Here is a 24,082-nt window from a genome sequence, read left to right on the forward strand (position 1 = left end):
TTGGTCCGCAGCTCTCGCCCCCACTACTCACTACCTGCTTACTCCGAAAGCTTGGTGCTACGGAAGGTCTTCCAGAAGGTCAGACGGTGGTCTCGTGAGTTGTTTACCTACATACAGTACAGTTGCATCCTCGACACCTATCCATCGACCCTCGACTCTCCCTCCAACCAGTTGCTTGGCCTCTACCGGTATTGCACACGCCGGCCCTGTCTCTGCCGGCTACCTCCGCCCACGTCCCTTGACCGGTTCCTCCTACATGTATCGTCGTGATACCTATTGCCGGTAATGCCCTTGCCAGGCATGGCCGGCTGGACGTTGGCTTCCAACCACAATGCATTGAGGCGCATGCCTCGTGCTTGCTGCACTTCGCTATGCATCCTCTTCCTATCGTCATGGTTGCTTGCCGTGGGGGCCATGTGCCCCGATCGCGTTGCGCAACTCAGGCAAGAGACGGTCGACATGTTCTACCACGGCTTCGACAACTACATGCACATCGCATTTCCCGAAGACGAGCTACGCCCTGTCTCGTGCACACCCTTGACCCGCGATCCGCTCAACCCTCGGAATGTCGCACTGAACGACGTCCTGGGGAACTACTCCCTGACCCTGATAGATAGCCTCTCGACACTGGCCATCCTTGCTTCCGCGCCGCCTGACGACCGCAATACCGGACCCAAAGCCTTAGCCGACTTTCAAGCAGGTGTCGCTGCCTTGGTGGAACAATATGGAGATGGGCGGCATGGTCGCTCTGGCCAGGGCCTTCGCACAAGAGGCTTCGACGTGGACAGCAAGGTCCAGGTCTTTGAAACCGTCATTCGAGGCGTCGGTGGACTTCTGAGTGCACACCTGTTTGCTGTTGGTGATTTGCCGATTGCGGGATACGACCCCCGGAGAAACGGCAACGACTTGGAGCAAAACCCCATCATCTGGCCCCGAGGCTTCAAGTATGATGGCCAGCTGCTACGGCTAGCCCTAGACTTGGCCCAGCGCTTGCTACCGGCTTTCTACACGCAAACAGGCATGCCTTACCCGCGGGTCAATTTGCGCCACGGAATCCCGTTCTATTTGAATTCTCCACTGCACGAGAACATCAGTTTACATCCGAATGGGGAGGAGGGTTTCCCGGAAATCACCGAGACGTGCAGCGCTGGTGCCGGCAGCTTGGTCCTCGAGTTCACCGTGCTAAGTCGCTTGACGGGCGATCCCCGCTTCGAGCAGGCTGCCAAGAGAGCTTTCTGGGCTGTTTGGTCGAGGAGAAGTAACATTGGTCTCATCGGTGCCGGTGTCGACGCCGAAGCAGGCCATTGGATAGGGGGCTTTTCTGGAATAGGAGCTGGTATCGACAGTTTCTTTGAATACGCCCTCAAGACCCATATTTTACTCTCGGGGCACGACCTACCAAACCGGACCATGCCGAACCCGGCCCCTTACGGAAGCCAGCTGGACCCCAATTCTCTCTACACTCCGCTGACTGATGAGGATAACTCGGCGGATGCCTTTCTGGAAGCGTGGCACCATGCTCATGCTGCCATCAAGCGACACCTGTACTCTGATGTGCACCATCCGCATTACATCAATGCCCACATCTCGACGGGCTCGCCCCAGGCATATTGGATTGACAGCTTGGGCGCCTACTATTCGGGCTTGCTGGCGCTTGCAGGAGAGTTGGACGAGGCAATCGGCACACATCTACTATACACGGCTCTCTGGACTCGCTATTCGGCCCTGCCGGAACGCTGGTCTGTCCGGGATGGCCATGTCGAAGGTGGACTCGGTTGGTGGCCGGGTCGGCCAGAGTTTATCGAATCCACCTACCACATCTACCGAGCTACCAAAGACCCGTGGTATCTGTATTCTGGCGAGATGGTCCTAAAAGACGTCAGAAGGCGGTGCTGGACCAAGTGTGGCTGGTCTGGGTTGCAAGATGTGCGGACTGGAGAGAAGAGCGATCGCATGGAAAGCTTCTTTCTGGGAGAAACTGCCAAGTACTTGTATTTGCTCTTCGATTCGGACCATCCGCTGAACAAATTGGATGCGCCTTATGTGTTCACCACAGAAGGGCACCCGCTAATCATCCCACGGAAAACAGGACAGCCCAAGGCACGCAAGAAGGCTGTTGAGAAAGGAGTTCTGCCCTACTATGATGAGAAGTATACCAACTCCTGTCCCGTGCCGCCAAAACTTCCTCCGCTGTCTGGTTCAGCCACAGCTGCGCGGCCAGATTTCTATCACGCAGCTAGCCTGATCCGCTTACACCACATACCTAACATCCATGCCATATCGAACCAGGAGATGTCCACGGTCGCACTTGAAAAGTCGGTGGCGTATGCGATGAAACCAAGATCCAACCACACGATATTCCCCTGGACACTACCGCCAACAATGCTCCCGCCCAATGGCATGTGCGCGGCAATGCGGCAGCAGCATACTTCTGTCATCGAGTTTCCTACCAATACCCAACATTCTGTAGGGAATACTTTCAGCCTCATGTTTGGAGGTCACAACCTCGTCCGAATGGGCAGCGAAGGCATTGCGATCAGCAGCTTGAATGGTCTCAAAATCACACTTGTCCTGGAAGAGCCCCCAGACTACATCGAGCGTGCTTGGAGAGTCTCCAGTATTGGCCATTTAGCCTTGGGTCGCGACGAGAAGGTTTTCATCACAAGAGATGTTCTTGCCGAGATGTCAGACCCGTTGTTCCACCGAATCAGAGATTCGGTCAGTGTCGATATCCTTTTGCAGACGGAGATTCCTCCGCCACCAAGGGAGACCCCGACGAACTTTACCGCTTCTGACAGCAAGGCACAAGGCGAAGTACAGTCTAATGTCGATATGGCTGGATCTTCTAGGTCCTCGAATATCTTCAGCTCGTTTCTTCAACAGATCACTTCGGTCTTGCGCGAACCGGCCTCTACCTTTGCCCCTGAACCGGCCCAGAAGCCGGAGTATGAGTACACCGAACTTGCAGCAATTTTACCTGCGGGCTTAGGAGCAGCACCATTGCCTGACGTTCGCGAAGCTCCCAACCCAGTCACGGGCGTAAATATTGAGTCCCTAACTTGGGGCCATGTCTATTTTGCTGACCAGGCATGTCGGGCTAAGCTCCCGGATGCCGCGGCGAAAGCGCATCAGGTCATTGTGATGAGGCGTGGTGGCTGCTCCTTTTCGGAGAAACTGTCCAATATTCCGTCGTTCGCCCCTAATCGCAATGCACTGCAGCTGGTCATCATTGTCTCGGAAGACAAGGAAGATGAATCGGAAGGCAACTCATGGGGACTCAATTTTATCCGGCCATTGCTGGACGAGCTACAAAAGACACCTGCGGGCATACTGCGTCATAACCCAATTGCTATGGTCATGGTGGGAGGCGGCGACAAGACATATCGAGCCCTTGAGCAGGCGAAAAGCCTGGGACTGCGCAGACGGTACCACGTCGAGAGTCAGGGGTTGGCGATAGGGAACCTGGTTGTGTTGTAAAAAGAAGCCGAACGAAGAAAACGGGTTTGTGTTTGAAGGCATGCGTGGGCGTTCAGGGGTTTTTGCATCCAGCATTGGGAGGAAGTCAAGGCTCTTATTTTCTTTATTCTCGTGGATCCTATTAGACTACTTGCATAGCACATATAGCATTTACACGCCGTGCTCTAGGGAGCACATATATGCCAGCGGTGGCTGGCTTTAGTCACTGCAGTGATATTCTGTATAGCATTTACTTCGGGGCCGTGTAGGTGGATATGTTGTCTTACCCAAGTAACCCGACCCGAGGCCAATCCCCATCCGCCGCCCCTCCTTCCCACCATGCGAGCAGTCGTGCAAGGTGAAAAACCTCAACTCAAAAGGGTCTCGACTCGGCGCTCACAGTCTGGAGAGTCTGGATGGTCCTTTGTAATAATCTTTTCTCTTCTCTTCAGAGGATGCATGCAACTTGCACGAACTCGGGGACCCCGTATACTAGGCTAGGTACATGTAGGGACCGTACCGAGGTGGATAGCCGTGAACGTGAGAATATCGGGAACATCAAGCCAGGGCAAAAATTTGAGTCAGGGTCCAGGCTAGCTGAGCAGCCAATATTCGACAAGAGCAGAATTGGGCTCGCCTCAATTTATTAGTGGTGTGTAAAACACAGCCGATGGCGAACGATAGGCAAGAATGCCCCTCCCTCACCAGTCTCAGGCGCTGGATTTGGCCCGCCGGCCGGATAAGATAGGCAGATAGCAGAGCCTGAGCGCCAAAGTCCTCCCACTCTCCCACTTTTTTTCGCCCACCTCCCGCCCAAGATTGAAAAAAGAAGCAAAAGCACGGGCCCTCTTTGAAAATTTGGCTGGCCTGCGCGGGTTGTGAGTGAGGGGGGAGAGTGGGCTGGTGGCGGTGTGATAAGCCTGACGAGCAGGTCGCAACTTATTTTTTTTTCTTTACCACCAGCCCCACCACCACTCGGCAGAAAAATACCAGGCCCTCAAAATCTAGATAATTCCTGTACTCCTCCGAGGCGCATCTTTTCGTCGACTGTCTCCCTTTCCCTCTTGATCAATCCACTCCCCTTCTGTTCTTTCTCTCATCTTTCTCATCTTTAACGAGAAGAACATCACAGTCGCAATAATGGCGGACGAAGTTTACGACGGTGCCATCGGCATTGATCTGGGTATGTACTTCACCACCACCCGTTTTTGCTTTGTGCCCGCCGCCCACATTTATCCCACATTGAACAAAATTCCCTGTGCGCAAACGCACATGGCAGTTGTGCTGTGCGGAATCGTCGCAGCAAGCGCAAGCAGCCCTGCGACGGCGACGACGACGACCAGCCTTTGCCAATGAAAAAGAAGAAGAAAAAAATGCGAGAAGAAAAAAAAATTGCCGCGAAGCATGCTGACCATGACTGCAATCAACAGGCACGACCTACTCTTGTGTTGCCATCTACGAGGGTACCAATGTCGAGATCATCGCCAACGAGCAGGGTAGCTTCACCACCCCCTCTTACGTCTCTTTCAACGAGAAGGAGCGTTTGATCGGTGAGGCGGCCAAGAACCAGGCTGCTATGAACCCCGTCAACACCGTCTTCGACGTCAAGTAAGCCGACCTTCGCTTCGATTTTTTTCTTCTTCTTGCATACCACACAGTGCCATGGTTTGCTGACAATTTACCCCTCCTTCCCAACAGGCGATTGATTGGTCGTCCCTTCGATGACCCTATCGTCAAGAAGGATATCGAGTCATGGCCCTTCAAGGTCGTCGAGCAGGGCTCCAACCCCATGGTCCAGGTTGAGTACCTCGGGGAGACCAAGACTTTCTCTCCCCCAGGAGATCTCTGCCATGGTCCTCACCAAGGTAAGCAAAGACAGAAACATTGCCCCTCAGCCCCCTCAGCAACTGTCCACAGACCACTAACAATGTGCGACTATAGATGAAGGAGATTGCCGAGGTCAAGCTTGGCAAGAAGGTTGAGAAGGCTGTCATCACCGTCCCCGCCTACTTCAACGACAACCAGCGTCAGGCCACCAAGGACGCCGGTGCCATCTCTGGCATGAACGTTCTGCGTATCATCAACGAGCCTACCGCCGCCGCCATCGCTTACGGTCTCGGCTCCGGCAAGTCCGAGAAGGAGCGCAACGTCCTCATCTACGATCTGGGTGGTGGTACTTTCGATGTCTCCCTCCTGAACATCCAGGGTGGTGTCTTCACCGTCAAGGCTACCGCCGGTGACACCCATCTGGGTGGTCAAGACTTCGATACCAACCTCCTCGAGCACTGCAAGAAGGAGTTCTCCAGGAAGACCAAGAAGGGTGAGTTCCAGCCCGTCCTTTTGCTAAAGATGTGCTGTCCTGTTATTGTTGCCTTTACTGACTGACCTCTCCTTCCAGACATCTCCAAGGATGCCCGTGCCCTGCGCCGTCTCCGAACTGCTTGCGAGCGTGCCAAGCGTACCCTGTCCAGCGGTGCTCAGACCACCATTGAGATCGACTCGCTCTTCGATGGCGATGATCTCTTCCTTCAGATCACCCGTGCTCGTTTCGAGGAGCTGAACGCCAAGGCCTTCAGCGGTACTCTCGAGCCCGTCGCTCAGGTCCTCAAGGATGCTGCCTGCGAGAAGAGCGCCGTCGACGAGATTGTCCTCGTTGGTGGTTCCACCCGTATCCCCAAGATCCAGAAGCTGCTGTCCGACTACTTCAACGGCAAGAAGCTCGAGAAGAGCATCAACCCCGATGAGGCTGTCGCCTACGGTGCTGCCGTCCAGGCCGGTATCCTTTCCGGCAAAGCTACTTCTGCCGATACCTCTGACCTCCTTCTTCTGGATGTCGTTCCCCTGTCCCTGGGTGTCGCCATGGAGGGCAACATCTTCGCCCCCGTCGTCGGCCGTGGCCAGACCGTTCCCACCATCAAGAAGCGAACCTTCACCACTGTTGCCGATAACCAGCAGACCGTTCAGTTCCCCGTCTACCAGGGTGAGCGTGTCAACTGCGAGGACAACACCTCCCTCGGAGAGTTCACGCTGGCTCCCATCCCCCCCCATGCGCGCCGGTGAGCCCGTTCTCGAGGTTGTCTTCGAGGTCGATGTCAACGGTATCCTGAAGGTCACCGCCACTGAGAAGACCTCGGGCCGCAGCGCCAACATCACCATTGCCAACTCCGTTGGTAAGCTCTCGTCTGCTGAGATTGAGAACATGATCAGCGAGGCCGAGAAGTTCAAGTCCACCGATGACGCCTTCAGCAAGCGCTTCGAGGCTAAGCAGCAGCTTGAGTCTTACATCAGCCGCGTTGAGGAGATCGTCTCCGACCCCACAATGTCGCTGAAGCTGAAGCGTGGCCAGAAGGAGAGAATCGAGGAGTCTCTCAGCGACGCCATGGGCCAGCTGGAGATTGAGGACTCCTCCGCCGAGGACCTCAAGAAGAAGGAGCTTGCCCTGAAGCGCCTCGTGACCAAGGCCATGTCCTCCCGATAAACGGACACACTTTCTATTTTCTGGGGAGTAGGGTCTGGGGAGGAGGTCTCTCGATGGGCTATGGCTGGGTTCAAGAGAAGTCCAGTAATGATTTACGCTCATCTTTATACGTGATAGACGATGGATGGCATCTGAGGGCAAGAACTGGGTTCCATTGCTCCTCGCGGTTTGGGAATGAATGAGGGGACCCTAAAAAAAGTCATTTATGCAGGATGGGGTTTGCGCTCTTTTGATTTCTCTGCGCCAACCTTCCTATACTCCTCCGGTTAGTTTATTCTGGCGCCTGCAATGTAGACTAGGAAGCAAGAATGAAAGCGAAAAGGGGGAGAACCGAACGAACGAATCAAAAAAGTACGAACAAAGAATCCTGACTTCTATTCCTACCCGTGACTGTGACTGTGACTGTGACTTGTGACTTGACTGTAACTGGGGCTACGAGAATCCATTCCAAAGGAGGCCCCAACCATCCTGGTGGATGGGCCATTAATGTTGGATGGGGTTTAGTGCATATTGCTAATGTCGAATATCCGTAGGAGCTGCCCGGGCCATATCGGCTGTTATGCAATTGCCGGGGTTATCCCTGTTTCGTCTTGTTTACGTCACTGTTTGAAGCTATGCAAGTGGTGCAGGCCAGAAACAGACACCGGATTCATCTCCTTGGGTTCATCTTTTCAGATCTCCCCATCATTTCTCGAGTCATTCAAAAGTGGCTCATTTCAGCGTACATAACGCCTTTGACCAACTCTATCCCTGATTTCACCTTCATTCGTGCAGCAGACGCGGGTACCAACCGTCTTTCCCACCCAAGCCCACCATGGCCAGCGCTGGCTATATACAAATCAGCTTGATCTGGGTGGCATACGCCGTAGCCATCGGCATTGCCCTCATCGCTGCAGCTCTAGTCACGTTTACTTGGCAGACACACCGCGAACGCTCTGCCATCGTCAGTACCGTCACTATCCTGAGTTTGACGGCGCTTCTGGCGACCGTCTTCCTCCTACCCGTCGACATTGCCCTCGTATCCGCTACGACCGACTCGGCGAACGGCGTCAAGAAAGAATGGGCAACACCCACTCGAGTCCACAATATCCTCTTTACTTTGAAAGTAGTATACTATTGTTTGTATAGCCTCGACGCCCTGCTGTGCATGGTCGCCATTCCCTTCTCCTATTTCTGGTACGAGGAGTACGATGAGGTGGAAGAACAAGAGGGGCATCAGACTCTGGGCAGCAGACTTTGGGGCGCAGCCAAGTACACCATTGCCTTTGTCCTCTTGGTCGTTATTCTTTTCTTAATCGGATTCTTCGTGCCCGCTGCAGGAAATAAGGGCGGTCAACACCTCGATCTTGACTTCTTCAAGCGCTTGCTCGACGAGAACCATGCCGAAAAGGCATTGACGTTTGGCCTGGGCCTGCTGGTCACCCTGGGCACAATTCTCTACGTTCTCTACACCGGAGCCGGTCTCGCCCTCATGCCCGTATCCTTTATCAAATCAGCACCATCAATCTCCGCCCCGCAGCTATCCGAGAACACCGCATCTCAGCTAGACCAGAACCGCGAACGCCAGCGGCAGCTGGAGATGCGCAGTGCGGGTCGTGCGGAAGGTATGCCACAAAAGGATCGGCGTGAGCTAGAGGCGTTGGTTCGCGAAGAACGAACGCTGGTCCGGCGAGAACGACTTGCAGCCGAAGCTCAAGGCCAAGGGAAAAGCTGGCTCGTCCGAGCATGGAGCAAGGTCGAGGCCGTGTTCCGACCTATCAAGCTCATTGGCGGCTTGCTCCTGATACTGGTCTGCATCCTGGTGTGGGTCTCCATGCTCATCACGGGCATCGACAAGGCCGCCAACTCGGTCTGCAAGAGCCATTGTGGCTACATTCTGGCTCACATTAATGTTTTCCAGCCCATCAACTGGATCTTCGTGCAGACCGCCAGGGCTTTCCCGGTGGACTACATCCTGATGACTCTATTGATCCTACTTTTCTTCTGCAGTTCAATTTCCGGGCTGGCCACGATCGGTATTCGCTTCCTCTGGCTGCGTATCTTTGAGATTCGCAAGGGGGAGAACTGCGCCGCAAGCCCTCCTGATCGCGACGGTGATGCTGGCGCTGATGGTACTTGCCATAAACTACGCCATTGCCATGCTTGTCGCGCCACAATATGCATCCTTCGGCACACAGATGTTCTGTGACCTGCCTCCTCACCACCTCGATCAGCAGCCGAGCTGCAAGGACCACCCGGAGGCTGTCAAGCCCTGCTCCGAGTGGGTTGATCGCCACTATGCATTCCAGACTTGCACGCCGACCGTCATGAGCACTTTTCTGAACCGCATCACGCTCAACTGGCCCGTGTTTGGCGCTGTCGATTTCTGGGCGCAGTTCGCTTTTCTTGGCATCTTCCTGGTGGTCTTCCTGACCACCCTGTTCAGGACGCCGAAGCTCAATGTATACCAACTCGACGAAGAAGCCGAAGCCGATGAAGAAGAGGGCCTTCTGGCCAGCACGGGGCGCCGATTCGGCGCCACCTGGCAGGACATCACGGGGCGGTCGAAGGGGACGACGAATGGAGCCAGTGGGAATGGAGAGCAGTCTTAGATGTGCTGTCATGTACTATGTATTGTGAGAAGTGGTTGTCTGTTGTTCTACGACAGGGATTCCTCGGAATGGACGGCAGGTAAGGTCGTGGGGTTTGACAATTGGGAATGGCGTTCGGGAAACTTGTATACCCCAACGGAAGAAGCATACGTGGGTGATTGGCTCAGTACGTGAAAGGTTTTATATCACAGGACAGTCTTCGGCAGGCAAACACAGGCGGCCAAGGGAATTAATCAGGATGGTCTGTTTTTCTCAGTGTACTTTTCCTCTATCAGGCTTAAAACGGGGTTCGTAAACGACTTCAATTTCGGTATCAAGATTCCTCGACCAGCAGTGCAGTAAATCACGACGGGGCGGACTACCTAGTGTGCCATTAATGCAACGTAGAGACCCCCGGAATGAGTAGGGCGAAGGCAACCTCATATGCAAAAATTGACGTTCAAAAAAACAGATGGTTATGGGTCAGGTGGTTTTCTATCTCCTGCCAGATGCGAAGTACGACGGCGGCGTTGCATTTCGGTTCAGGGGAGCCGAAGTGACATCCGGCCAGGCTCCCTTGGTCCTTGGGATCTATCTACACTGCGGGGACGGGGCAAGACTTGGACGGACAAGCTCGCTTGCATCTACTACCTTGCTACGTGAGAAGACCAACGGGAAACCAGAGCGGCCGGTATATGGCCGAGAGTGAACGGCGGCCTAGCCCGTGCCCGCACGCAGAGCCGCAACAGTCTCAGTCAATACCGGCCTTCCACCTGCCGTATCCGACACAACCCTGGCTCAGAAAGCAGACAAAGCAGTAGGATATATGCACCTGGGCAGCACTAGGTTTGCTGATCTTACCGCTGTTAGTCGGAGTGGCCACTGGGGATATGGAAAAATACGACTCTGAATTCAGACGCTGGCTTGGCGTGGCTAATTATCCCATCGAGATCGGCCAGAATAGTCGGCAGTGCTCGATGTATTCTGGGTGGTTCGATGGGGTTCCCCAGACGACGGCTTTCAATAAAAGCCAAGATGGTTGCGGTCGGTGGCGCACCATCATGCCGGCGCTACTCCGCGTATTTGCTTCTCCTATTAGCAAATATTGGAATGCCCAGGTTGCATCTGAAATCTAGATAGACCGCCATGGGGCCGAAGTCGCATCCTGTATTGCAGTTACTTTCTTCATGCAGAAGTCGTGCCCACATACAGGCTGCATACCGGGGTACACTTGAGGATAAGTAGGTACATACATACGTAGAGTAAGTATTTACTCCCACCTCAAACTTTGGTTATGTATGTAGCTATAACATGCCTACGCATTGCCATTGCCTTACTCCCGAGGCAATGTTGGACTAAGTAGTATATCAGAAATAGTCGAATGAGCTGATGGGATGTTGAAGAGGAGCTGAAGCTCGCGTGTACATGCTGTCTATAGCCAAGCACCTTACATATAAGCAAGCCTCCGAACGACTGTAACAAACTGTGCCCTATGCCAGCCACCAAGGGGAAGCTGGCGCCGCAGTAAGCCAAATGATCCCGCTGATCCCGCGGGATTTGTATGCTGTGTATAGTTGGTTGTGCCCATGCAGTGCAAGGAGACACATGAATGGAGATGGAGGTCGACAGGAAGGGAAGGGGGGAGGGGGAGGGGGAGGGACAGGAGGGATAAAAAAAGCTATTTTGACGATGTACGACTACGTATCGAGAGGCTAGAGCTGCAGACTTGATGCATGCAGGTGGACGAGGCTTTGCATGGCTTGGCTGGTAGAACAAGAACAGACCACCCATGCCGGCATTATGCCGTGTCACACGGGGTCGGGGAATGTGCGGCCATGGGTTCGTCAGCTGGCTGCAGTCCTGACTCTTGACATAATGAATCCGACGTGGAATCGAATCACGAAGCGAGATACTTTGCGGGGTTGTGGTTGTGGTTGTGGTTGCGTTGTTGTGGGTGAGGTTGCTTCTACCCCAAACCCCCTCTACCCCCCAGAATCCGATGTTAACGATGTTAACCTAGATCTTGAGCCTAACCGCCTACCTACCTAACCTAGGTACCTAGGCTACCCGCTCAACCGCTAGATACAATTGATTGGCAGGCTGGCATGCAGTCAAGCAGTACGCCCGTCCCACGTCCCAGTTAGTGGGTTGCACAACTTCACCCGCCTGCCCTCCTTGGTTTGCATCTCTCATCGTTACACCTCCATCAATGGTTGAAGAAAGATGCTGATATAGCACACCAGAGGTATAGTAGTGTTTCATCCAGACGTTCGCTCTGCATTCACCATTCACCGGCTTTCATGCTATTTGTGCGCTTAGTTGCAGCATATACTGATGCGATGGACGCGGGGAGCTTCATCGGGGGTGCCCTAGGCACTCCCTAACCTAAGTACCGAAGCCCCCAGGCACTAGTCCTCCTGGCCCCTCCCCCATACTGAATGAATGGTACATACCGCCCATACCTCCATGTTTGGCGTAGTACATCACCACAACTGCCTCGTCTTGGCAGCCTCAGACCCTCCTTCGTGACTTCGTCCCTCCCCCACTCCCTCCGGATTACCCTTTTGGGCAAGCCGCAGACTGGACCTCCCTCGAGTCCCGAGTCCCTCCTCCATCTATCATTGATGGATCTGACTTCATCGCTCTGATGCGTCTGTGACCTCAATAGTCTTGAATGTGGACACATCTTTCGAGCAGGCCAGAACCCGGACTGGGGGCAGCGAATCGATCTCGGTATCAGTTATCACGTTACGTCGTCAAACCAGACCGGCCCCGTGCAAACCCGCTTCGTGTTCCTCTGCAGGGCCAGACTTGGTTGAGTTATCGAGGGGGAAACCCACTCGCTTCCCCAGGTTTGGCGGATGCATCCATGTACTTGTATCCAGCCTCCAACCGCCGCCCCTCATTCGCGGCCACCGGAGCTCTTGCCCGGGCCAAAGTTGCCATCTGCCCATCCTATTTTCTACAGCACAGAACGAAGGCGTCCGAACAATAAGCAAAAAAAAAAAAGGCAACCGACGTGACCTCCGCGCATGCTTCTGAGTCGTCTGGAATCCAAAGAGGGGCCCCCATTCGCCTTTGTCCACAATGGCTTTGCTTGGCGACTGCAGAAAGAACCCCCCCTAATGGAGAGCTTGCTTTCGGGAACTAGGAGCAGGGGAGGGAGATCGCACCTATCTATGGACTATTCTGGCTTCTATATGAATGGGCACTGGGTAGATCGGGTGGTCTTCGGGATCCGTCGACCGGACTAGATGTGTATACCCCCATCTTTCCCCCGGAGTCTCACGACAAGATCATCGTGGGTCACTTCCTCCTGCCCCTTGTCGGTCACGCTACCTCTTCTGGTCCTGTATGCACTGTCTGTTCTCACCGGCGCTACTGTCCCCAAGGGTATCCGATCTAGTGCAAAGTATAAAAACCAATGCCTCTTGGATATTTGACTTTCACCTCCTCGTCTTTCCCTCACTTGAACCAAGGACCTCATACTTGGTGTATACCAACGGCTGAAACAGAAAGAGTACATACATTGTACACCATTTCACGTACTACTTGACAATGTCGGGCGTCGTACCTAGATTATACCGCCAAGCTTTCCCAGCTGGGAGGGAAAGCTGCTCCTCAACCGCGCGGACACGGGTATCTCGTCTCATGCCTAGGGCCTATACACCACCCCTTGCAAGCTACATGGCTGTGGCGACACAGTCTTCCCGAAAGTTCCACAGCACGCCGGCAACCCGAACGGTTGACCCCATCAAGCACAGCCCAAAGGCGCTCTTACCCGAGTTCAGCCTGAAAGACAAGGTTATAATCGTCTCGGGTGGCGCCCAGGGGCTTGGGCTTGTTCAAACCGAAGCTCTCTTAGAGGCCGGCGCAAAAGGTAAGAAGGGGGAAACAACCTCGCTCTCGGTATCTTGGTTATTATCGTCCATTCCTATTACACTGAATCTCTTAATCACAAAGCTAACTTCACTGCCTTTGCACAACAGTCCACGTCTTCGACCGACAAGCGCCGCCCCCGGCGGGCAGCAAGTACGACGCCGTGGCTAAGCGCGCCGCGGGCGAGCTCGAGACCACGCTGACGTACCACCAGATCGACGTAAGGCTGGGTGCGGGGGACATCAACAGGGTCACGCAGGAGATCGCAGACGAGCACGGGCGCCTTGATGGCCTCATCGCCGCGGCCGGCATTCAGCAAGAGACCCCCGCTCTCGAGTACACGGCCGAGGACTCGGACCGTATGCTGGGTATCAACATAACAGGCGTGCTGATGACGGCCCAGGCCGTGGCCCGGCAGATGGTGCGGCTCAAGAAGGAGGGCAGTCTGGTTTTCATTGCGAGTATGAGCGGCACTGTCGCGAACCGGGGACTGATTTGCCCGTAAGAAGCCACTCACATCTACCTTGCGATCTGTTTCTCCTACGAGATCCCTTCCGTCGCTACAGATCTTGGCCACTGACCAAATCAATAACTATAGCGTATACAATGCCTCAAAGGCGGGCGTGATCCAGCTCGGTCGCAACCTTGCGTCCGAGTGGGGCCAGCACGGCATCCGAGTGAACACCATCTCACCCGGCTACATCGTGACTGAAATGGTCAAGAAGCTCTTCGAGAAGTTCCCCGAGCGCGAGATCGAGTGGCCCAAGCAGAACATGCTCGGCAAGCTCAGCAAACCCGAGGACTACCGGGGAGCGGCCGTCTTCCTACTCAGCGATGCTAGCCGCTTTATGACCGGTGCCGACCTGAGGATAGACGGCGGGCATGCCGCTTGGTAACCAAGCGAAAGCGACGGTTCCAATGATTAAGAGGTACCTCATTTTCCGTCGTCGTTGGGAGTTTGGGTAGTATGTCCAGGGGATGGAGAAGAAGATCCCGAGGGGTTTTGGCAGCTGGGTAAACCAAAAACAAACTGGTGCGGCTTTCGGCTTTTGACTGGAAATGGAACAATTTGGTTCTCTTCAGACAGGACTGCCAATTTGGATAGATGTTTGATACGTCCACAGCCTTGACCTACTTAGTTGTACACAGTTGAAGCATCCATACTACCCAACCAATGACTTGGTCCTGGTCTATATTTGTGATGTGAACTTTTACTTTTTTACTCTTATTATTTTACACACGAGACATGTATCAGTGGTCGAGCGGTTTTGCTATTTTTTCTTCCCTTTTTTCTTAAGTTTTACAACGACAATGGTGCGATCACGCCAGGCGGCCCGACCCTCGCGACCACGCCACTCTTAAGCCGCAGGCGCTTCTCGATGTCCGGCGCCGCAGAGCCGCGGTCCCGCATCGCGAGAATCTGCCTCAGCACACCCACGTCCACGTACTCTCTGCCGGCCGACGGGTTCTGCGACTGGACGTCGACCGCTTCCTGGATCCGCTGCCGCGCATCGAGTGCGTTCAGTGTCGTGTTCTGCTGCGGCGTCGGTCGGCTGACAGAGTGGGATGACGGGCCCGCAACTGGGGAGGCGGTCGACGAGTTGGACATGGTCGGGTTCGGCGTCGCGATGCCCATCTGGCGGAGGCGCTGCGAGAAGGCGGCGTCGGTGATGGGGTTCGGGTCCATGGCATCTTGTCGGATTGCTGTACAAGTTGGGAGACCATAGATCAGCAATCTGTGACTCTGGTGAGGAAGGCGGGAGGGGGTGAAAGAGGCTCACCGTCATCTTTGTTCATGGAAGCTTTCGGCGCGGCAGCACGACGATCGCCGCCGCCGCCGCCCTTGGCTGTTGGAGTCCGGGGGCTTCTGCTGGGCGGCTGAACGATGTCGGCGGCGGCGCGGATCCCGGTGCGCGGGAAGGGAATTTTCGCGTCGCGGCTTGGGCTGGTTTGGAGGCTTTCGAGCCCATCGTATCGGACAGGGGGTTATCGGTTTACTCTCGAGTTACTCTGATTGAGGCACGGGGTCGTAGATTTACTAGAAAGCAAGCGGGCGGAAAGTAATGGGCATGATGAATGATGGTCCATGACGTTTTCCGCTACTAGACGCAAAAGATGGAGCTTTGTCCAATCATATTGTCTACATTATCCAATCGACCCCCGTAAGTACGGAATTGTGCCGCTGTGGCTTACACCCGAGGTGACACAAGGACTCCCCCGTCAGCTACAATACATTGATGGAGTGTCACGCGATACTGCAGTCCATATATGAAATTTGAATGTTATTTAGATTCATGTCAACGCTGTCACTTTTGTGCTTTTTACTCATTCCAGTCCTGCCCTACAGCCGAGAAGGGGAGTTTCCCTTCTATGACCGCCAAGTGATGGTCTTGACTTTGGTCCACTCGTCCAGTCCAAGAGTTGTGTTAAATCGTCCGTATCCCGAGTTCTTGCCGCCACCGTGCGGCAGGTTCGCCTCGTCGTGCACAGTCATGTTGTTGATGTGCACGGCGCCGCTCTCGATGCCCTTGGCGAAGCGGAGACCGGTCCGCAGGTCCTCGGTGAAGACGGACGACGACAGGCCGTACTCGGTGTCGTTGGCGATGCGGAGGGCCTCCTCCTCGGTCTCGATCTCGATCAGGCTGACCGAGGGGCCGAACGACTCGGTCTGGTAGATGTCCATGTCGGGCGTGACCTTGGTGATGACGACGGGCCGGAGGCGGGTCTTGGACGTCTCGGTGGCGTTGAAGTCGCCGGCGAGGACGGAGGCGCCCTTGCTGACGGCGTTGTCGAGCAGCTTCTTGACCTTGTCCACCGCGTTCGTGTTGATGAGCACAGGCGCGTCGGCCCCGGCGGGGAAGATGGCGTCGATGGTGGCGGCGAACTTCTGCTGGAACTCGGCGCTGACCTTCTTGTGCACCAGGATGCGCTCGGTGCTCATGCAGATCTGGCCGGAGAAGAGGAAGGCGCCGAGGGCGCACTGCTCGGCGGCGAGGTCCAGGTTGGCGTCCTCCCAGACGATGGCGGGGGCCTTGCCGCCCAGCTCGAGCACGACGGGCTTGAGGTGCTGGCCGCACAGGCGGCCGATGATGCGGCCGACGGCGGTGCTGCCGGTGAAGTTGACCTTGCGGACGGCCGGGTCCGCAATCAGGGACTCGGTGACCTCGGCGGCGTTGGCGGGGTTGGTGGACAGGAAGTTGATGACACCGTCGGGGACGCCGGCCTCCTGGAAGCAGCTAGTGATGGCCCAGAAGACGGCCGGGGAGAGCTCGGAGCCCTTGAAGACGGTGGTGTTTCCAGCAGCGATGGGCTGGCAGACAGAGCGCACTCCGAGAATGTAGGGGGCATTCCTGTCTCTAGTGTTAGTTCTCCGGGTCATCCAGCAAGTGCGGGTGGTCGGGGAGAGGCTTACCAGGGAGCCATGGCGAAGACGACACCGAAAGGCTCCTTCAGGATCATAGCGCCCAGGCTGGGGTCGGCCAGGGAGGGGACGGCACCCGACTGAGAGCTGATGCGGCCGGCGATGTCCTTGATCTGATCGACGGAACCGTCAATGTTCAAGTCGGCCCAGTCCTGGGTGCAGCCGGTGGCGTCGATGAGATAGCCGGCCAGCTCGTCGCGGCGCCTCTCCATGATGTCGGCCGTCTTGAGCAGGTAGTCCCGGCGCTTGGACGGGGTGACGTCGCGCCACGCAGGCAACGCCCGGCTGGCCGCGTCGACGGCCGCCTTGGCATGCTCCTTGGTGGCGACACCGCACTTGTGGACAAGCTTTCCCGTCGAGGGCGAGACGACGTCGAAGGTGGCCGAGGGCCGGACCTCCTTGCCGTCGATGATGAAAGGTACCACGTAGTCGGCCATGGCTACTGCTTCTTCCTCCTTCCGACGGTGCTTCTCTTGCTGCTAGTAGGGTCGGCTGAAACCGGGGCTGGGTTTAGGATGAGAATGTGAGGTTGAGGATGAGATGATTAAAGTATGCTTGATATGAAGGTTAAAAAGAAAGGGTTTAGGGGCCATGCAGGTGCACCTTTATATATGTAGGTGCATAGCTCTGGCACCTCAACACCTCCTATCGTCGTCCTATCGAGACAGAGCTGCAGCTACTGCTACGTGCTAACCTAGGTTCGTCGTCCAACCAACTGGCCAACTGGAGTCTGGAGTCCGGACTACCCTCGATTACCAGGCCCTGCCCCACTTGGAGTTCGTGAAACCCCCGTCCCTTCAGCCCCGGCTCCAATTCTTTCCCCTCCCGCTCAATCGCATCCTGTCCAAGATCTACGTAATATCTCCTTCATGCCACCTACATCTATCAATTGTATCGTGAACTACGTACGGGGTAGCAGTACCACTAGGTGGCAGTGCTGGCCAATTTGATTTCAAATCGCCTCGGGAGCCGTCTTCCGCCAGCCCCCCCGACCCCGATTCCAATTCATGAAACACGGGCAGATAAGACGCATATCTCACGATTATTCGAGTATTATGTGAACAGAGGCAATGGCACGATTTACAATTACAGTCTCCGTCCTCGGGCCAGACCTCAGGGTTCGGTCAACCTGGGGGTGGAGTGCCCGGAGGGTTTCATTGAAGATTGAAGAGGGCTGAGAGGGGACGGTTGTTATTAGTTCGGTATCCGTAATCGAAGACACCGACCCAACGCCATGGGCCCCCAGATCCCAGCAGCATCCAGCATCCACGGTTGCGGGCGATCGAGCGGCATTTTGGCGAGGCAGATACAGAGACGTTGCCTGACTGATGGATGACTAGCTAGCTGGCTGCAGGTGTGACACCTTGGGATCTTCTCGCATTGCATTTTCCAGAACGGACGCTTACTACACCAACCAACCAACCACCCATGAGTCGGTTGTTCACTTCAAGTTAGTGTACGCGACTTGGCCTGCGACAGACTAGCTGGCGGACGCCACCCCGTTTTGCCCGTCCCGCTGTCCAAGGGTAATCTCGTTACCATCTGCGTACCACTACGCGCGCTTCCTTCCTTTTCGAGAAGCGCTTCGCACGAAGCTGGGCAGTTACAGACTCTGATAGTCCCCGTTTGCGTCGGCCCGATGAAGACGGGATCGCCTAGGTAGGCTTGGCCTACCTGACCAATGTTGACACGATGCCCCTACCCCGCCGATAGTTTGATGCAAGAGCCGTTTAACCTGCAACTACAGCACCAAGGGTACGACCAAATAATGCCTAGGTAATAAGAGAAAAAAAAAAAAAAAAACCAGGGGAGGCAAGGGGAGAGGGGGTCTCGATGTCGATAACAAACGCATAACACCACAAACCTCCTTGAAATACTTGGCGTCAATGAGGGGGCGGCGGAAATATGCCCACTTCCTTCATTGTCCAATGGGACTCCTGAACCCATTCCAATGGGATGGTTGGAGTATATTGGCAATGCAATCTTCTTTGCTACGGATACGTGATGCCGAGTTTGACGCTGCTGCATGTGATCGTGGGCTTTTTACCTGCTATTTGCCAAAGGGGATCACTGTGCATCTCGAAAAAAAGGACCCATCTTTGATGCGGACAGACATGGTACATGGAGGTATCTAAACTAACAGCCCTACACGTAACAGGTCACATTCGTTCTGATGCTAGCCGGGAAACAAACGCCCCCTCTGGGCCGGGGGTAATATCCGGAAGCGCTGTTTGGCTCTGCCCGCTACTCTCGGCTCACCGGCTACTTTCCTTCCTCGGACAATTTTCTTCTTCCTCCTCCTCTTCGCCTTGACCGCTCGCCTAGCCGGCGGGCACTTGATTGGCCTAGAAGGCGTGTGTTTTTCTAGCTCACATGAGCTGAGAGCCCGATCGAGACCGTTTGTAGAGACGGAGGCTCCGTGAGCGTGGCGATCTGCAGGGGAAGGTCGCGTAGCGCGCAAACCAGTATAGGAAACCTGCTTCTTGGTCAGCTCAATACTTTTCCCAGTGCGTCGGCTTCCGCAGGAGACGAGACGTGTGGCAACCGCTGGTGCGGCCCGTCATTTGGCCAAGAGATACTGGGTTGATCTGACATGCCCAACTCTCAACTAGCTACCTCATGCGTTATAGGCGCATGCTGATTGGCCTATTGGATCAATTATACGATACTGCTGACTTTGCTGTATATACGTGTTATCTCACAGCCAGTCATCGTACGTCTTCTCGTGGCATAAAACCTAATACGGAAACTGGTCCAAAAGACCCGTCCCTGTTTCTAGAGGGTAGATGACGGCGACGATTTTTACCATCACCAGGCAATCTGACGTTCGATCATGGGTTCGTACAAGGAAAAAGATCCTGGTGTACCTCGTCATCACCTCGCGAGGCACTGGAAGACCTGTACTACGATGGGTACAAAAGGCTTGCGGCTGCTGCATACGTTATGGCTGAAGGAAAGAAACATCATGCTGCACAGTACTTTCATTTGAGGCATCCTCATCTTGAGAACTACACCCACATCCGTACGGACCAAGCTGCTGAATAGAACAAGGGCAATTGGTGTACTTGGTGTACTGCTTGGAGAAAACAGGATGAGGTTCCCCAAGCCGGCCCTTTGTTATATTTTCTTCACTTCTGCCGCAAGATCACACCGGAGCTTTGCCTCGATCGACCTGCACCCGGCCGTTTTCGATGCGCATACATATGATGAAGAACTGCAGCTTGTAGACCCAGCGGCATGTAAAGCTGCACCCGGATTCTCCGGCTGGCCAACAGGCGAGGAATGGGCCAACTACAACAAGTCGGTCGGAGGAAGGCTGATCCAGCCATTTCCTCCGGGGGGCTGTGGTACGTATGGCGTATTTCTTCGCGAAAGACAAGTAAATATATAGTGTGAACGGCCACGGACGTCGGCAAATACTCCGAGCGGAGGATCGAGGCAAACAAAACTGACGCGCCTCTTCGTAGTGCCATCCGGGTCAGCCAACCTTTGACCCCAGCCGATGCGCAAAGGTCGCCGCGGGATGGCGTACCTCGGAGTTTCACCAGGACGGTCCGGTCTCCAGCATGGTGAATCAATACGCAAATGATACCTGTCTGCCTCTTCCAGAATACCCGTGTAGCTCTGCAGGATACCCGGCCTTTGTTGTGAGTATCATTCAGGCACCGACCTTAATAACCAGGAAAGGGGCTATTGGATCTGAGATCAGCGAATCTAGGTGAATGCCACAACTACAGAGCATATTCAGACCAGCCTGAGTTTCGGTGGGTTACCAATGACTGCCGGGGATAGTAGGGCAGAGAGGCTAAATCATAACCAACTGCGCAGCAAGAGAGCACAACGTCAGGGTCGTGGTCAAGAGCAGCGGCCACGACTTCCAGGGCCGGTCCACGGCCCCCGGGGCGCTTTCCATCTGGATTCACCACATGCAGGCCATCGAGGCCCGCGCCTCGTCCTTCCGCCCTCGGTCGTGCCCCTTTGCCATCGACGAGAATACGGTCACAGTGGCAGGCGGAACGCAGACGGGCGCCGTATACGAGGAGCTGGCGAGGATCAATCAGACCGTGGTCGGAGGGGCCAGCAAGAAGGTCGCCGTGGGGGGTTACCTCACCGGCGGCGGCCACTCCATCCTCGCTCCGCGGTATGGCCTGGGTGCAGACCAGGTGCTGGAGATGGAGGTCGTCACGCCTATGGGAAACATTGTGGTGGCCAACGAGTGTCAGAATCAGGACTTATTCTGGGCAATGCGCGGTGTAAGTCAATAAAAAAAAGCCGGGTTCCTCCTCCCATTTGACGACCTCTAATGAGCGAGGCTGAAATGATGATACCTACAGGGCGGCGGCTCAACATTCGGAGTCATGACCTCTGTCACGATGCTGACCTATCCAAGTCCTTCCATGCTGCGTGTGTATCTGTATATTGCGATCCCCGAGGCGGGAAAAGGGTGGTTCTGGGATATGCTCGGCTACGTGCTTTCTCAGTTCCCCTATCTTGAACGCAAGGGCATCTCGGGTTACAGTACCGTCCACCCGAACATGTCGGTCGACGTGAACGGGAGCAAGATCCACGTTGATGTCTGGGACGGCAGCTTCGTGCTCACCGATGCTGACATCCGGCCAAGATGTCAACAATCTGGGAACCGATTCTCGACCACGTCCGTAAGACGTGGCCAGAAGCCATCATCATACCCGCCCCCAACATCACGGTCTTCAGGACCTATCTCGACTATTTCCACGACGCTCATGATGAGGGACTATTCTCAGGCCTCGACCAATATGCCGACTCATGGTTGCTGGATGCGTCCTCCTTGGCAGCAGCAGGTCCTTCTGAGCTGGGGCAGGCATTCAAGGCACTGTCGAGCCCCAGTGGCTACGTTACGGCTTTCTTGGTGACGGGCAGTGGGACGCGGAATGCAAAGCCCCGTGGTGGCGGCAATGCCGTCTCCCCTGCGTTTAGAAAGTCGGTTGTCTATGCCAGTCAGTATACTTGTTTGCTTTTCTCACTCGCTTGCCCAGCTTGTGTTCTCCCACGAGCCCGAGAAACATGTGAACAAAAAGGAGCCAGTACTGAAAACACAACAACCTATATATAGCAAACGGCGTCACATTCCCACCGCTAAACGCGAGGGCCCGTGAAGAAGCCTTGGTGCAAGTGAACGATGCCATGGAGCCCCTGAGAAAGCTGTCCTCAGGCATGGGAGCTTATGTCAACGAAGTGAGTACTCTCGGCTTTCTGGTGCAGGCAGAGGGAATCTGCGGAGATGGTTTTGTCGTGAGGCTCTAAAGCAACTCTTTACTCTTATAGGATAACCCAGGGAGGCCCGACTGGCAGAACGAGTTCTGGGGCGAGAACTACGACCGTCTGGTTCAGATCAAGCGCGCCGTTGACCCGGAGGACGTGCTCTGGTGCCACCCCTGCGTTGGCAATGAGCGCTGGCGGGAGATTGGATCTAGAATATGTCGAGTTGGCCATGCCCCGGAAGAAATATTCCAACACAATGTATTGGGCTTGATGGGGGTGCTCTGCTGGACTGTAGGCGAAATATGAAGCCAGTTTCATAGTTGGCTTGGTACACACCTCACGTTGTTCTTAGCTCCGAAAACCCACGATCTTGGGGGAAACGTCGCTTTGGCACTGCGTAGTAACCAGTTCTACAGCAAACTGCAACCTAGGGAAACCACGCGCTGTATCTCTGGAATGGAGTACCGAGATTGTGTCTGGCGGTTGTGTAGGTCACAGGTGAGGGTTGGATCACCCAATTGACAACGCCCAATCCACAACGGTCGGCGTTCTCCGACGTCGGGATGTGGGGTATATCATTGTTGGAGGCGGTTGTTGGAGACCACGTTGGAGGCGGCTGTTGGAGGTTAGTATATGTATACTGCCTCCCGATGCGAGACAGACTGGTACCAGATCACGTACTTCAAACCAGATAGAAATGGCACGTCTTTCAGGCAAGGTTGTGTTATTAACAGGAGCTGGAAGTGGCATTGGGTGAGTCAACATGAAAGCCTCGTCCCGGAAGCAGTTTGACGGAACACCTGGTCTAACTTTATGCTCGCCCGTGTACCCCAGGCGAGCCACGGCCATCAAGCTCCACGGCCTGGGTGCCACGCTCGCCATCACGGATGTGAGCCAGGAGGGCGTCTCGCAGACGCTCGAGTTGTGCGGCGGCGGCAAGCAGCACTTCGCCCAAACGCTCGACGTCTCGAAGCAGGCAGATGTCGAGAGTCGCGTGGCCGAGATCGTGGCTTCCCTGGGCCGCATCGACCACGTTTTCAACTGCGCCGGCATCAACCCGACGGCCTTCCCCCTGACCGAGGTTTCGGAAGAGTACTACGACAAGCTGATGGCGGTCAACTTGAAAGGCGTCTTCAGCGTGACGAGGGCTACGATGCCGCATGTGACGGCGTCGAGGGGGAGCTACGTCAACGTCTCGTCGGTCCTGGGCGTGCGTGCAGGGGCTGAATATGCTACCTACTGTGCGACAAAATGGGGTACGTGAAATACCGTTTGCGATCTGAACCTGCAAAATGACTTGGGAGGAAAACATATATATATCAGGCTGATTCAGGTCGGTTTCTCAGTGTGCGCACATCGGCTAATCGTGTGGTCTGGACAGGAGTAATCGGCTTCAGCAAAGCCATGGCTCTCGAGCTGGGACCCAAGGGGGTGAGAGTCAACATTGTTGCTCCAGGCTACATCACAACCCCCACCAATGCGGGCGTGGCGAAGGGCACAGATGACGCAATCAAGGAGATGGAACAGGCCAACAGCCTCGGACGTATGGGTACGCCCGAAGAGATCGCGGATGTCGTCGCGTTCCTCATGAGCGACGAGGCGAGGTACATGAATGGAAGTGTTGTGGAGGTGGATGGCATGATGAAGTAGGAGGCAGGGATGTATATAGTTTATATACGATTGATACTGTACTACCACAGATCTGCCAATTAGGCTGATATAGAGTTGTTAGGAATGTCATATTCCCAAACGTACGAACAAAGACCAATTACAGTTTCGGTATTCCCATTATGAATAAACCCGTTATGTGAATCTATTATCGCCATTGTCCTAGCATCGGAGTAAATGAGGCCCGAGCTTTGTGCAGTGCACAATTCATGGGAAGTACATGGATAAGTACCCTGCGGACTTATGCACTTATCAGCTGGACTTGGCAGAGGCCGACGTCAATTGAGCAAGTGCTGACTGCAAGCTGTCGACAGCGTAGAGACTAGGTACCTGCTGAAGATATCGCCCAGCATCCTGGCCTCTATCATC

At 54.9% G+C, this 24,082-nt stretch overlaps 8 protein-coding genes across 8 annotated transcripts; 6 read left to right on the plus strand and 2 right to left on the minus strand.

Moving 5' to 3' along the window:
• Positions 1 to 414: 414 nt before the first annotated feature.
• Positions 415 to 3,477, plus strand: PG986_003202 (Glycosyl hydrolase family 47; the record flags this gene model as incomplete). Its single annotated transcript, XM_066839424.1, has 1 exon — positions 415 to 3,477. The coding sequence occupies one exon, from the start codon at positions 415 to 417 to the stop codon at positions 3,475 to 3,477; it is 3,063 nt and encodes a 1,020-aa protein (XP_066704488.1).
• A 1,119-nt stretch (positions 3,478 to 4,596) lies between these two features.
• Positions 4,597 to 6,934, plus strand: PG986_003203 (uncharacterized protein; the record flags this gene model as incomplete). The annotated part of the gene is made up of 6 exons (XM_066839425.1): positions 4,597 to 4,639; positions 4,887 to 5,064; positions 5,155 to 5,254; positions 5,398 to 5,776; positions 5,855 to 6,512; positions 6,598 to 6,934. The coding sequence occupies 6 exons, from the start codon at positions 4,597 to 4,599 to the stop codon at positions 6,932 to 6,934; spliced, it is 1,695 nt and encodes a 564-aa protein (XP_066704489.1).
• Positions 6,935 to 7,748: 814 nt separating this feature from the next.
• Positions 7,749 to 9,525, plus strand: PG986_003204 (lysosomal cobalamin transporter; the record flags this gene model as incomplete). Its single annotated transcript, XM_066839426.1, has 2 exons — positions 7,749 to 8,970; positions 9,011 to 9,525. The coding sequence occupies 2 exons, from the start codon at positions 7,749 to 7,751 to the stop codon at positions 9,523 to 9,525; spliced, it is 1,737 nt and encodes a 578-aa protein (XP_066704490.1).
• Positions 9,526 to 13,191: 3,666 nt separating this feature from the next.
• On the plus strand, positions 13,192 to 14,279 carry PG986_003205 (Short-chain dehydrogenase; the record flags this gene model as incomplete). The annotated part of the gene is made up of 3 exons (XM_066839427.1): positions 13,192 to 13,384; positions 13,494 to 13,884; positions 13,982 to 14,279. The coding sequence occupies 3 exons, from the start codon at positions 13,192 to 13,194 to the stop codon at positions 14,277 to 14,279; spliced, it is 882 nt and encodes a 293-aa protein (XP_066704491.1).
• Positions 14,280 to 14,683: 404 nt separating this feature from the next.
• Positions 14,684 to 15,070, minus strand: PG986_003206 (uncharacterized protein; the record flags this gene model as incomplete). The annotated part of the gene is made up of 1 exon (XM_066839428.1): positions 14,684 to 15,070. The coding sequence occupies one exon, from the start codon at positions 15,068 to 15,070 to the stop codon at positions 14,684 to 14,686; it is 387 nt and encodes a 128-aa protein (XP_066704492.1).
• A 681-nt stretch (positions 15,071 to 15,751) lies between these two features.
• PG986_003207 (uncharacterized protein) lies at positions 15,752 to 17,241 on the minus strand (the record flags this gene model as incomplete). Its single annotated transcript, XM_066839429.1, has 2 exons — positions 15,752 to 16,733; positions 16,796 to 17,241. 2 exons carry the CDS (start codon positions 17,239 to 17,241, stop codon positions 15,752 to 15,754), a joined length of 1,428 nt encoding a protein of 475 aa, XP_066704493.1.
• Positions 17,242 to 19,895: 2,654 nt separating this feature from the next.
• PG986_003208 (FAD binding domain-containing protein) lies at positions 19,896 to 22,351 on the plus strand (the record flags this gene model as incomplete). The annotated part of the gene is made up of 6 exons (XM_066839430.1): positions 19,896 to 20,151; positions 20,633 to 21,057; positions 21,139 to 21,372; positions 21,426 to 21,780; positions 21,897 to 22,018; positions 22,109 to 22,351. The coding sequence occupies 6 exons, from the start codon at positions 19,896 to 19,898 to the stop codon at positions 22,349 to 22,351; spliced, it is 1,635 nt and encodes a 544-aa protein (XP_066704494.1).
• Positions 22,352 to 22,808: 457 nt separating this feature from the next.
• PG986_003209 (3-oxoacyl- reductase FabG) lies at positions 22,809 to 23,695 on the plus strand (the record flags this gene model as incomplete). Its single annotated transcript, XM_066839431.1, has 2 exons — positions 22,809 to 23,301; positions 23,379 to 23,695. The coding sequence occupies 2 exons, from the start codon at positions 22,809 to 22,811 to the stop codon at positions 23,693 to 23,695; spliced, it is 810 nt and encodes a 269-aa protein (XP_066704495.1).
• Positions 23,696 to 24,082: the final 387 nt, after the last annotated feature.

The sequence above is a fragment of the Apiospora aurea genome, assembly GCF_038362705.1.
Source record: "Apiospora aurea strain CBS 24483 chromosome Unknown utg000002l_segment0_segment0, whole genome shotgun sequence".
Lineage (NCBI taxonomy): Eukaryota > Fungi > Ascomycota > Sordariomycetes > Amphisphaeriales > Apiosporaceae > Apiospora > Apiospora aurea.